Consider the following 14,272-nt stretch of genomic DNA (forward strand, 5'->3'; position numbering starts at 1 on the left):
CAATTGAGCAAGTTCTCCAACTTAAAAAGATGAGAGGTCTGTAATGTTCATCCTAGGTATATCTCAACTATGAGACAGAATGGGGGGAAAGAATCCAAAAAATCACATTGTCTGATTTTTAATGAATTAATTTGTAAATGATGGAAAATAAGTATTTGGTCAAAAACAAAAGTTCATCTCAATACTTAGTTATATACCCTTTGTTGGCAATGACAGAGGTCAAACGCTTTCTGTAAGTCTTCACAAGGTTTTCTCTGTTGCTGGTATTTAGGCCCATTCCTCCATGCAGATCTCCTCTAGAGCAGTGATGCTTTGGGGCTGTCGCTAGGCAACACGGACTTTCAACTCCCTCCAAAGATTTTCTATGGGGTTGAGATCTGGAGACTGGCTAGGCCCCTCCAGGACCTTGAAATGCTTCTTACGAAGCCACTCCTTCGTTGCCCGGGCGGTGTGTTTGGGATCATTGTCACGCTGAAAGACCCAGCCACGTTTCATCTTCAATGCCCTTGCTGATGGAAGGAGGTTGTCACTCAGAATCTCACGAGACATGGCCCCATTCATTCTTTCCTTTACACGGATCAGTGGTCCTGGTCCCTTTGCAGAACAACAGCCCCAAAGCATGATGTCCCCCCCCCCCCCATGTTTCACAGTAGGTGTTCTTTGGATGCAACTCAGCATTCTTTCTCCTCCAAACACGTCTAGTTGAGTTTTTATCAAACAGTTATATTTTGGTTCCATCTGACCATATGACATTCTCCCAATCCTCTTCTGGATCATCTAAATGCTCTCTAGCAAACTTCAGACGGGCCTGGACATGTACTGGCTTAAGCAGGGGGACACGTCTGGCACTGCAGGATTTGAGTCCCTGGTGGCGTAGTGTGTTACTGATGGTAGCCTTTGTTACTTTGGTCCCAGCTCTCTGCAGGTCATGGACTAGGTCCCCCCGTGTGGTTCTGGGATCTTTGCTCACCGTTCTTGTTTCTCATTTTGACCCCACGGGGTGAGATCTTGCGTGGAGCCCCAGATGGAGGGAGATTATCAGTGGTCTTGTTTGTCTTCCATTTTCTAATAATTGCTCCCACAGTTGATTTCTTCACACCAAGCTGCTTACCTATTGCAGATCCAGTCTCCCCAGCCTGGTGCAGGTCTACCATTTAGTTTCTGGTGTCCTTTGACAGCTCTTTGGTCTTGGCCATAGTGGAGTTTGGAGTGTGACTGTTTGAGGTTGTGGACAGGTGTCTTTTATCCTGATAACGAGTTCAAACAGGTTCCATTAATACAGTTAACAAGTGGAGGACAGAGGAGGCTCTGAAAGAAGAAGTTACAGGTCTGTGAGAGACAGACATGTTGTTTGTTTGTTATTGATCAAATACTTATTTTACAGAGGAATTTACCAATGAATTCTTTAAAAATCAGACAATGTGATTTCCTGGATTCTTTCCCCCCATTCTGTCTCTCATAGTTGAGGTATACCTAGGATCAACATTACAGGCCTCTCATCTTTTTAAGTGGGAGAACTTGCTCAATTGGTGGCTGACTGAATACTTTTTTGCCCCACTGTGTATATCCTCCTGGGACCGGAGGAAAAAAAGTGTCTTCCAATTTCCTTTTGTTTGTGATTTCCTACTTATTTAGGGTTAAAAAAACATCTTGCAATTTAGACTTTCTTTATTTTATATTATTTTAAAATGTTACAGTCTGTCCGCTGTAGAGGACGTCGGGACCATATCAGTTTGAAAAGACAGCCCAAAGGAACAGATAGACTATGTAACGTATGATGGTTATAGAGTGATATTTATACAATAATACATTCAGCTTTATCTAAAACATGAAGAAGTCATTGATCTGAACTTTGCTGTTTATTTGGTCAATAAAAAACTAGTTTGGTTTTTGAGTGAATCTTTCCAGATCTTCAAAGACTTTGTAGTCGATGTAATGAAAGTACCTCATTGACTCCAGTCGGCACGGCTGTAGGTTCATCTTGACTAGTTGTATGTGGTCTCCATTTGACCTGCTCATAGAAACAAAGCTGTCTGAGGCAACTCTCATTTTTCATGGCTCCACTTAAAATAAAAACAACAAGAAGACATCCGTGCTACTCTTGGCCCACAGAGGGACATGTCTCTCCAGCTCGTCCCTATCTGTCTCTCTGTCTGTATCTGTGCGCTCATGGAGCCTCCTGCATCTTTCCCCCCCCCTTCCTCTTGACCCTCTTCTATCCCAGGTGTGAAATCCTCATCTCTCTCATCCTCTGAGAGCTCTACATCTGAATCTCCCTGAACTATCTGGTTCAGGAAATGTCTGCTTCAGTTCCGTCTCCTGCAACAATATAGAGTCATAAAGTCCATGAAGACGGTCCTGACGTCCACTAGGATGGACATTTATAAAAGAGCTGTTATTAGAAAACTTGAATGATTGAATTGCTTTCAGAACTAATTCTATACAGTAGTTCCTCTCATGTTAATAAACAAGAACATATGATTTTCATGGTAAAAACTACAATTATTCAACAGTATTTGACTTCCTGCTTCTATGACATGTTGTTTTTGGTATGCCAGCCATTTTGGATGGAAAGAAAGAGGAACTTCCCGGCATGCAATTTTAACCAATGACATGTCACCGGAAAGACCAGGATGTCCTCTGTACATCAGGGATTGATAGAGTAGCTCAAAAGAGTCCAAGGAGATGCACGTAAACAACATGTCCACTACAGAGGACACTTTCAAAGGGCTGGGTCCCAGGAGGGTATATACACACAGGATGTGAGGGTGCAGTGTGTCCAACAGGGGGCGTGTCTCTCTCTGGTAATAGGATTATTACCACACACACACACACACACACACACACACACACACACACACACACACACACACACACACACACACACACACACACACACACACACACACACACCCTCTCTCTCAGTCTGCAGACGCTCGGCTGAAGGTAGGCTAACTGCTCTCACTTTAGATCATTTAGCATTAAATGTATTTAGACTGTTCCTTTCTGAATTGGTTATATTAGTTGTTATTGTTTATGAATCAATGCAGAGGGTAGCTATTGTCTGCTTAACTCTGCTGCCACACACACACACACACAATTTATATTCCTGCTCTTTGTTATAGGGTTAGGAATGTGTGTGTGTGTGTGTGTGTGTGTGTGTGTGTGTGTGTGTGTGTGTGTGTGTGTGTGTGTGTGTGTGTGTGTGTGTGTGTGTGTGTGTGTGTGTGTGTGTGTGTGTGTGTGTGTGTGTGTGTGTGTGTGTGTGTGTGTGTGTGTGTGTGTGTGTGTGTGTGTGTGTGTGTGTGTGTGTGTGTGTGTGTGTGTGTGTGTGTGTGTGTGTGTGTGTGTGTGTGTTGCTGGTTTAACTTGTAAACTAATCCTCATTATTGCAGATTACACATACTCTCTTCCTGTGTGCTGCAGTGTATCTGTGGTGTGTGTCAGAGAGCAAAGTGCATTTAAACACTGTCAACACTGAGCTGTGATTTGTCCACACACACACACACACACACACACACACACACACACACACACACACACACACACACACACACACACACACACACACAGGTACACACACACACACACACACAGGTACACACACACACACACACACACACACACACACACACACACACACAGGTACACACACACACACACACACACACACACACACACACACACACACAGCTGGGAAATCCCCTTCCTGCTCTTCAGTGAATGCCCCGCTGTGAGTTTGTGTGTGTGTTACTGACGGACCTCCCCCCCTCAGAGCCCGTCGGCAGTAATGATGCTCCGGACCTGATCTCCACGCTGTCCCTGGGCTCCGGAGAGGACACCAGGAAGGGGCGGGGCCTGACTCACAATAACAACAACAACACCAACAACAACATGGCGCCCAACCCTCACCCCTCCTACCTGCAACGCGTGGTGACGGAGATCATCGAGACGGAGAGGACATATGTCAGAGACCTGCGCATGATCGTGGAGGTGAGTCTACCTGCTGGTGGCTGTGGCTCAGTGGTTAGTATGCTGGACTTCGTATCAGGGGATAGCAAGTTTGAGTCCCACTGCAGTCAGCATGTCGTTGTGTCCCTGAGACACTTCACCACAAATTGCCCCTGTGGGGATTGTCCACAGTATTGAATGTATGTAAGTCGCTTTGGATAAAAACGTCTAACAAGTGACATGTAATGTAATGCTCAGATTATACAGCAGGTCCCTGAATGCAGCATCTCCTGGTCCAATGGGAAGTCAGAGAATAACCAACAAACGTTTATGACGCTTACACGTTTAGTTCAGCAGGAGAATCTCCACATATTAAGACCTCTTTATGATTTCTGAGGTAAAAAGCTAATGTTGGGCTATAAAGGAACTACAGCACGGTCACATGACGTCACCACCGCTAAGCTAAAGGAGGCTTATGTTGGGCTATAAAGGAACTACAGCACGGTCACATGACTTCACATCACCACCGCTAAGCTAAAGGAGGCTAATGTTGGGCTATAAAGGAACTACAGCACGGTCACATGACGTCACCACCGCTAAGCTAAAGGAGGCTAATGTTGGGCTATAAAGGAACTACAGCACGGTCACATGACGTCACCACCGCTAAGCTAAAGGAGGCTAATGTTGGGCTATAAAGGAACTACAGCACGGTCACATGACTTCACCACCGCTAAGCTAAAGGAGGCTAATGTTGGGCTATAAAGGAACTACAACACGGTCACATGACGTCACCACCGCTAAGCTAAAGGAGGCTAATGTTGGGCTACAAAGGAACTACAACACGGTCACATGACGTCACCACCGCTAAGCTAAAGGAGGCTAATGTTGGGCTATAAAGGAACTACAGCACGGTCACATGACTTCACGTCACCACCGCTAAGCTAAAGGAGGCTAATATTGGGCTATAAAGGAACTACAGCACGGTCACATGACTTCACGCCACCACGCTAAGCTAAAGGTGGCTAATGTTGGGCTATAAAGGAACTACAGCACGGTCACATGACTTCACGCCACCACCGCTAAGCTAAAGGAGGCTAATGTTGGGCTATAAAGGAACTACAGCACGGTCACATGACTTCACGTCACCACCGCTAAGCTAAAGGTGGCTAATGTTGGGCTATAAAGGAACTACAGCACGGTCACATGACTTCACGTCACCACCGCTAAGCTAAAGGTGGCTAATGTTGGGCTATAAAGGAACTACAGCACGGTCACATGACTTCACGTCACCACCGCTAAGCTAAAGGAGGCTAATAATGGGTTCTAAAGGAACTACAGCACGGTCACATGACTTCACGCCACCACGCTAAGCTAAAGGTGGCTAATGTTGGGCTATAAAGGAACTACAGCACGGTCACATGACTTCACGCCACCACGCTAAGCTAAAGGTGGCTAATGTTGGGCTATAAAGGAACTACAGCAGGGTCACATGACTTCAGGTCACCACTGCTAAGCTAAATGCTAAGCTGAAGGTGGTTAATGTTGGACGTGATGACGTTCAGTCGTCTCATTTAGACTCTTGTTAGCAACCTCTGTTTTTAAATCCTCCAGTGGGATATTTCTTGAGGTATTTTATGTGGTAGAACAAGTTTTAAAGTGTCTTCGCTCCTGGAGAAACTGCTCCTCAGAAAGCTGCTCTCTATAACCACCAGGTCAAGATGTTCTGGATTAACTCTTATGTAACAATGAGGAGGCACACAGACTGAGATACTTTATTTATAGCTTAATGCATGGTGTGTGTGTGTGTGTGTGTGTGTGTGTGTGTGTGTGTGTGTGTGTGTGTGTGTGTGTGTGTGTGTGTGTGTGTGTGTGTGTGTGTGTGTGTGTGTGTGTGTGTGTGTGTGTGTGTGTGTGTGTGTGTGTGTGTGTGTGTGTGTGTGTGTGTGTGTGTGTGTGTGTGTGTGTGTGTGTGTGTGTGTGTGTGTGTGTGTGTGTGTGTGTGTGTGTGTGCGCGCGCGCGTAGCCTGTTACAGTTATTGTCTCATTATATCTCCTATCTATCTGAACGCTCTCAGTTTGTACGTGTCAACGATGAATCTTCCATGCAAACCAAAGTTAGCCATGGAGTGCCACAGGGCTCAGTGCTCGGACCTATTTTGTTCACATTATATATGCTTCCGTCAGGCAATATTATAAGGAATCATTCTGTAAACTTTCATTGTTATGCGGATGATACTCAACTATATTTATCAATCAAGCCTGATGAAACCAATCATCGAAATAAAATTCAAGACTGCCTCAAGGACTTAAAAACGTGGATGAGCTTAAACGTTTTGATGTTAAACACGACCAAAACTGAAGTTATTGTACTTGGCCCGAAGAATCTACGAAACAAATTATCTAAAGATATATTAACTATGGATGGCATTAATTTGGCCTCCAGTGAGACTGTAAGGAATCTTGGTGTTATATTTGATCAGGATTTATCCTTTAACACCCACATAAAATCAATCTCAAGGACCGCCTACTTCCATCTACGTAACATTGCAAAAATCAGGCATATCTTGCCTCAAAACGATGCAGAGAAACTAGTCCATGCATTTGTTACTTCAAGGCTGGATTATTGTGACTCCTTATTATCAGGGTGTACCAAGAAGTCAGTCAAGTCTCTTCAGTTGATTCAAAATGCTGCAGCTCGTGTACTAACCAGAGTTAGGAAAAGGGACCACATTACTCCTGTTCTGGCTGCCTTACACTGGCTCCCTATAGAACACAGGATAGAATTTAAAATTCTTCTTCTGGCCTACAAAGCCCTTAATGGGCAGGCGCCATCTTACCTTAAAGAACTCATTATACCCTACTGTCCTACTAGGGCATTGCGTTCCAAGAATGCAGGGTTGTTGGTTGTTCCTAGAGTCTCTAAAAGTACAATGGGAGCCAGAGCCTTTTCTTATCAAGCTCCACTTTTGTGGAATCAGCTTCCAGTTTGTGTTCGGACGGCAGACACCCTATACGTTTTTAAGAGTGCGCTTAAGACCTTCCTTTTTGATAAAGCTTATAGTTAGGGCTGATTAGATTCAGCCCCTAGTTTTACTGATATAGGCTTAGTTTGTCGGGGGACATCTTACTTCTTCCTTCTCTCTGTCTATACCTGTGTACTCTCATGTTCCGATTGACCCAGCTTCCCCACATGTCTTCCTTTTTGATAAAGCTTATAATAAAATAATCTAAAAAGAGTGCATTGACGTAGACACGTTGTGCTTCTTCACCTATACATTTGAGTTCTTACTCTTTTCCATCTCTGATGGTATGGATGTAATTTGGTTGTCTGAGTAGAAGGTGGAAGCATGGAGAGGCATATACATGCCTTGAGCCCTGCCGAGTCGACGCACAACTGTTGATTGGTGTCAGTGCCAGAAACACTTTTTAGGAGCAATGCGCTCATGGTATAGATGTCGCGCATACATCTTAATTCCTACCCTTTTCACTACCTACCTAACCCAACCTATCCTAAGGGAGTGCATGTACGTAGACACATTGGTTTTGCTGCTATAGGCTTAGACCAGGGGTACTCAAATACAAATCTTAAAGGTCCAAACGTTTTTTTTCAATAAGACAAAGGTCCGTTTATTACGGTCATTCCAACTTTTAAACAATTGCAACAAGATTCTTAACACGAGGGTGCAAAAACTAAAAATCACTGTGCTTGATCCCTCAGTGTCGCAGTGTGAGCTGTTATGAATAAAGGTAGCCGCACCCTCTTTCTTTCAGCATTCCCATTAGTGCTTTATAAATGTCTTCCCCCTTGTGTGTCCACTGAGGATCGTCAGGCCCAACACATCTTCAGCAAACTCCCCCTTTGACTCATCATAAAAACTCACACACACCAGCAACTGAGCGTTGTCAGTGGTGTCAGTGGACTCATCCACAGCTAAGGAAATGCACTGTGCATTTTGTATTCCATCACAAAGCTGATTAATCAAATCACCAGCCAGTGTTTCTGTTCTTCTGGTTGCTGTGGAATCTGAGAGGGGGATCTGCTTCACCTCTTATTTCCTCTTTTTGTTTGCCTTCATTTCATTTCATTTCAAACCTTTATTTAACCAGGTGAATCCCATTGAGATCATTGATCTCTTTTTCAAGGGAGACCTGCTGCAAGTAGTTCCACATGAAACATAAAAACATAAACAGAACAACAAAAGGACTTCATGCAGCATCATTACAGGGATTACAATTTACATACTATCCACATGAACAGGTACTAACAGCTTCCGATTGAGTAGCATCCAACCGAGCTTTAAAAACATTTAGTGGCACCAGATTGCTCAGTTTCAATTTCATTTGCAGACTGTTCCAAGACAGAGGAGCTGCGCATCTAAAAGCTGTATTCCCTAAGACAGTCCTAGCAGTTGGCACATTTAATAAAACCACAGCATGAGATCTCAGGCAGTAGCCACTTACAATTCACCGTGAGATCAGGGAGCAGATGTAGGATGGAAGCTTCCCTAACATGGCTTTGTATATGAAAGTGTACCAGTGACTGAGCCTCCGTACAGTTAGTGAAGGCAGACCAGCCCTGGCATACAGGGTACAGTGATGGGTTAATGCTTTACAGTTTGTCACACATCTCAGAGCACTGTGATACGCAGCATCTAACTTGACCAGGCAATGGGCCGGTGCGTTCATATAGATCAGATCACCATAGTCCAGCACAGGTCAAAAGGTCACAGAGCCTTTTCCTGTAGAACAGGGATGGGCAACTTTGATGGTGGTGGGGGCCACATAATTGATGTACTGGCCACCAGGGGGCCGCAGAATCACTTGGAACACACAAACACACAAATGCCATGTGCTGTATGTAATTATTAACAAATATACTAAGTCTGACATCTTCATTGACATTTTACAATCAAAGGGAACATCCCCAAAAAATGGGAACATCCTCTAAAAAGCTCACTAAACAAATATCAGTTCACAGAAATGTTATTTCATTTTTACAAGTGGCATGTTTGTATTGAACAGGTTATTAAACAGTGGAATAAAACTATGTTGGAAAGCACGGGAAATGTGTGTGTATTGAGATTAACAATTAAGATGACATACACATGAAGTCATGAACACTAACCCAGACATTAGTTGTCTAACTTGAAGACACTTGTAGCCTGTCTCTGCATTCCCCTTATTCCACAATAAGGGGAGTGTCCACACAGACACCTGTCAGCACTCTGCTGTTCCTCAGCGCCACTCCCCCTCCCTCCCGCTGAAATTATGAATGAAAAGCGTAGTAATCATAGATAACACGGCAGGGTCCGTGACAGTTTGTTTTCATCTGATTTCAAATAAACAAAGTTTTGGTTTTAAGAATATTAAACTTGTTTCGCCAAATTCAGATGATAAATACAACTGTTAAGCTAAGGCATAATTACAAGAGGCAACTTAACGTCACAGCAGACATAACAACAGCTGGTGTTTCTTGTGAGGGTTTCCCCGGGAAACAAACACAATACATACAAATGCGTCACAGATTATTTTGCGGTATTTGAAATCATGTACGCAGCTCGCGACGTAACTAGGATTCTAGTGGATGGTATCAGTAGGACTACATGAGTCCTACTGAGGTTAAGGTTAAAAATATATATATTTTTTAAATGAATTACGTTGTTTATAAATTAATCTGAGGGCCGCAAAAAGAGGAGGTGGGGGCCGCCATCCCTGCTGTAGGAGAAACCTAGCCTAACCCTCAGCTTTTTAAGCAGGTTATTGACATGAAGTTTAAAAGTGAGACAATCATCAAGCCAGATACCAAGGTATTTATAACAGGTAACCACTTCAATTTGTATTCCTTGCGTAGTTACAATATCTAAAACAGGCTCTGGTGTCTTTTTAGCTTAGAAAAGAGCATTACCTTGGTTTTATCAACATTTAAAAGAAGCTTGAGTTCAGAGAGCTGAGTCTGAATAATGTTAAAAACAGCCTGTAATTGAACACCAGCCTCCTGAATGGAGGGACCTGCACAGTACATCACGGTATCATCCACATACAAATGTAAAGTAGCTTCATCCACATTTTCACCTAAGCTGTTGATATATATGGAGAATAAAAGTGGACCTAAAACAGAACCTTGAGGAACACCATTAGTAATGTTCAACCACTCAGAAGACAGCCCATCAAAGTGAACACATTGGGACCTTTCAGAGAGGTAGTTCACAAACCACCCCACTGCATGGCTGGATATGCCAATACTGAGTAGCCTCTGCTTTAACACTAGAACCGCCAACGGGTAAAATTTACCCGCAGCTGTTTTTTGATTGTATGTAACTTTTGTTCAATAACATATTAAAGTCTCCCAGTCCGTGACTTTTCCTGAAAGTGTGTTATGTAGCACCCTCTGTTGTTAACAATTGTCAATATGAAGTCAGATTGAAAAAACCGCCCAAAGAAATGCCATTTATACCTATATCCGCCAGCGGGTAATATTTACCTCATAGAAAATGCAGCGTAAACATGACGTGTTGCTATAGCAACGCCTTTTGTCTACTGTGGTTCCTTATAGATAGAGAGATAGATTGAGAGAGAGAGAGATAGATAGATAGATATATTGATAGATGGATAGAGAGAGAAATAGACAGATAGATAGTTATAGATAGATAGATAGATATATTGATAGATGGATAGAGAGAGAGAGAGATAGATAGATAGTTATAGATAGATAGGTAGATATATTGATAGATGGATAGAGAGAGAGAGAGATAGATAGAGAGAGATAGATAGATAGTTATAGATAGATAGATAGATATATTGATAGATGGATAGAGAGAGAGATAGACAGATAGATAGTTATAGATAGATAGATAGATATATTGATAGATGGATAGAGAGAGAGAGAGAGATAGTTATAGATAGTGTAACATCTTGGAGAATACAAGATCTTGGATGACTGAGCTCACGTTCAGGACGTAATGCATGTGTGCAGGTTACGTGCCAGTTGAATAAAGATGGACACTCGGAATGAGAGAAGTAGTCCGCGTCGTCTATTTATGTAGACAATTATATGTTCATAGAACAGAACATTACAGATATATAGATAGAGAGAGATAGAGAGATTTGTACCTAAACAAAACACAAGTCTAACACCAAGCGTTTAAATCAGCACTATTAGCGATATTTTAAACTTCATGCTATCTGCACAACCTATATCATATGAAAAGCTGAGAGTCCACAGATTCTATTGGTATAAGTTTCATCCCTGTGCGATCAGAACTCACTGTTCTGTATGATAAATAAAAGAACATTGTACCTTGAAAATCTATAGCGGGTACATTTTACCCGTTGGCGGTTTTAGGTATACAGCGACCTCTGGCGGTTCTAGTGTTAAGATACGATGATCGACGGTATCAAACGCTTTGGACAGGTCAATAAATAGAGCTGCACAACTCTGCTTATTATCTAAGATACTCTTAATGTCATTCACCTCTTTCACTGTGGCAGTGATGGTGCTGTGTTTCTTCCTGAAGCCTGACTGATGTTTAGACAGGATGTCATGTTTACATAAAAACTCCTTTACTTGTTCACTCACTAAGCGTTCGAACACCTTCACCAGAACTGATCATTTAGAGATGGGTCTATAGTTATTTAATAAAGTGGCCTCCCCTCCTTTTAGCAAAGGCAAGACATACGCTGACTTCCATACTTTTGGAATTGTGTTTGTGCTGAGGGAGAGGTTAAAAAGAGAAGTGAGAGGAGGAGCAATAAAATCTGCAGCTATCTTTAAAAAGAAAGGTTCTACGTTGTCCGGGCCAGCCGGTTTCTGAGGATCTAACTTGGTTAAAGCTTCACGAACAACATCAACAGTAAAAGGAGTAAAACTGAAAGGGCTTTCCAGACCACCTTGTTCAGAGTCACAGACTGGGGTGTTCACAGAAGCAGAGTTAGTGACAGAATCAAACAGAGAGCCACAGGACACAACATGCTCATTAAAGCAATGTAACATGGAGGCCCTGTCCGATAGAGAGCCAGATGCTGTCATTTGGGATATAACCGGTGGATGTTGATTTTATGGCTTTCCAACATGTTCCAGGATTATTCACGTTCTTTGTGGTTACTGACAGGTAATACTTAGACTGAGCACTTTTGATGTGAAGTGAAGCTATTCCTTAGCTGCCTAAAGCGCAGCCATTCTACCTCTGAGCCTGATTTCCTAGCCTTTGCCCAGGCCTTGTTTCTCTCATGAAGGAGACTGGACAGCTCAGCAGGAAACCAGGGATTATCTCGTCCCTTCACTCTAAATGTACGCAGAGGTGCATGTCTAACATTCAGAGAGATACAAAGGTTTTTAAAATCCTCTGACACAGAAGTTAAACATGGTCTCCATCACTTCAGTCATGCATTCTTTTATACTTCAGTTATGATCCAGTGGAAAGCCCTTACCTGCTGGCCTAGTTCAATCAAAGTGGTTACTTTCTGTGGGCAGTGTAGTTTTACACCCCGTCTGATTTTGACTTTCTCAGGACTTCAAACTGTTTTTTGGGGCAGACCCCCACAAAGAAAAAAAGGGATGCTGAATGTGATTGGACCAATGCGTTGATAGACACACACAGACAGTGGAACAGTCGGACATGCAGAGCGCTGTTTGCAGTGGACACAGCGGAGAATCGGACCGGAGTCCGGACTTTGAGGATGCCTGGGCCTTAGACTGTTTGGGGGGACACCTTACTTCTTCCTTCTGTCTGTCTGTACCTGTGTACTCTCCTGTTCCGATTAACCCAGCTTCCCCAAAATCTCTTTTTGGTTTCTCTCTACGCCCCGATCCTGAGTCCAGGCTGATCCTGTTGCTGTGGTCGTGTGTCCTGGATCCTCTATCCTGAGCACTGGATCTGAGTCGTGGACTTTGAGTCGTGGCTGAATCTGTCTCTGCGGTCCTGCCTGACTCTCATCATAATACTTCCCTGATGGCTCCCACAAGATTGCTGACATCCTCGTGGATTCATCTTCTTATTATACACACATGCATTTCCAAACATTTGGTCTACCTATGTTGTAAATGTATTATCTTTTCGATTTACACACGGCATCTATTGCACGTCTGTCCATCCTGGGAGAGGGATCCCTCCTCTGTTGCTCTCCCAGAGGTTTCTCCCATGTTCCCCTTTAAACTGTGGGGTTTCTCCGGAAGTGTTTCCTTGTACGATGTGAGGGTCTAAGGACAGAGGGTCTAAGGACAGAGGGTCTAAGGACAGAGGGTCTGAGGAAAGAGGGTGTCGTATTGTCATACTGATATTCTGAACTGTGAAGTCCACTGAGACAAATGAAACATTTGTGATATTGGGCTATATAAATAAACATTGATTGATTGATCATTAATGGACGTCTCTTTAAAATGACCGGTCAGGGGAGAGGAGTTATCATTTTTCTAACCGCCTGCTGCTTCCCCTCCTCTGCTCGCATCTCCTGTGGGCGGGACTAAGACACGAGGATAGGAGTCGAGGAGGGGAATTAGAGAAAAGAGAAAGGGCCCTTGTTCACACTCCTTTTTTACAAAGCTTTCCGCCCCCCAGGACTACCTGGCCCACATCATCGACGGCTGTGAGCTGAGCCTCCGCCCGGAGCAGGTCTGCGCTCTGTTCGGGAACATCGAGGACATCTACGAGTTCAACAGGTGCTCTTCATCATCATATCAAACATATTCAGATAGACCAACAGTTTGTTGTTGTTGTGGTGTTGACTGTCCCCTGTCCTCAGCGAGCTGCTCCAGGCTCTGGATCGATGTGAGAGCGACCCGGTGGCCGTCGCCCGCTGCTTCGTCATCAAGGTGATCCGTCCATCAGTTCATATCATCCATTCCTCCGCAGAACATCAAACTAGTGTTTACACTTCTGTGTTGTTGTTTACCCTTCAGTGTTGTTGTTTACGTCTGTGTAAACATCTTTATTTACGGTCTCCTTTCAGAGCGAGTACTTCGAGATCTACACCCAGTACTGCACCAACTACCCCAAGTAAGATCTGCGTCCTCTATGTGTTTACAACTGTCTCTACGTGTTTACAACTGTCTCTACGTGTTTACATCTGTCTCTACGTGTTTACAACTGTCTCTACCTGTTTACATCTGTCTCTACGTGTTTACAACTGTCTCTACGTGTTTACATCTGTCTCTACGTGTTTACATCTGTCTCTACGTGTTTACATCTGTCTCTACGTGTTTACATCTGTCTCTACGTGTTTACAACTGTCTCTATTGTTTACATCTGTCTCTATTGTTTACATCTGTCTCTATTGTTTACAACTGTCTCTATTGTTTACATCTGTCTCTATTGTTTACAACTGT

The 14,272-nt window shown here is 43.4% G+C and overlaps 1 protein-coding gene across 1 annotated transcript in view; it reads left to right on the forward strand.

Moving 5' to 3' along the window:
• The window catches only part of LOC307016321 (uncharacterized protein), a 42,704-nt gene that overhangs the window by 3,789 nt on the left and 24,643 nt on the right, over positions 1-14,272 (forward strand). Inside the window, 2 exon segments of the mRNA XM_079645360.1 lie at positions 3,776-3,993; positions 13,506-13,606. Of these exon segments, the coding sequence (XP_079501486.1) occupies positions 3,776-3,993; positions 13,506-13,606 (319 nt within the window).

The sequence above is a fragment of the Notothenia rossii genome, assembly GCF_949606895.1.
Source record: "Notothenia rossii genome assembly, chromosome: 8".
NCBI classification, from domain to species: Eukaryota; Metazoa; Chordata; class Actinopteri; order Perciformes; family Nototheniidae; genus Notothenia; species Notothenia rossii.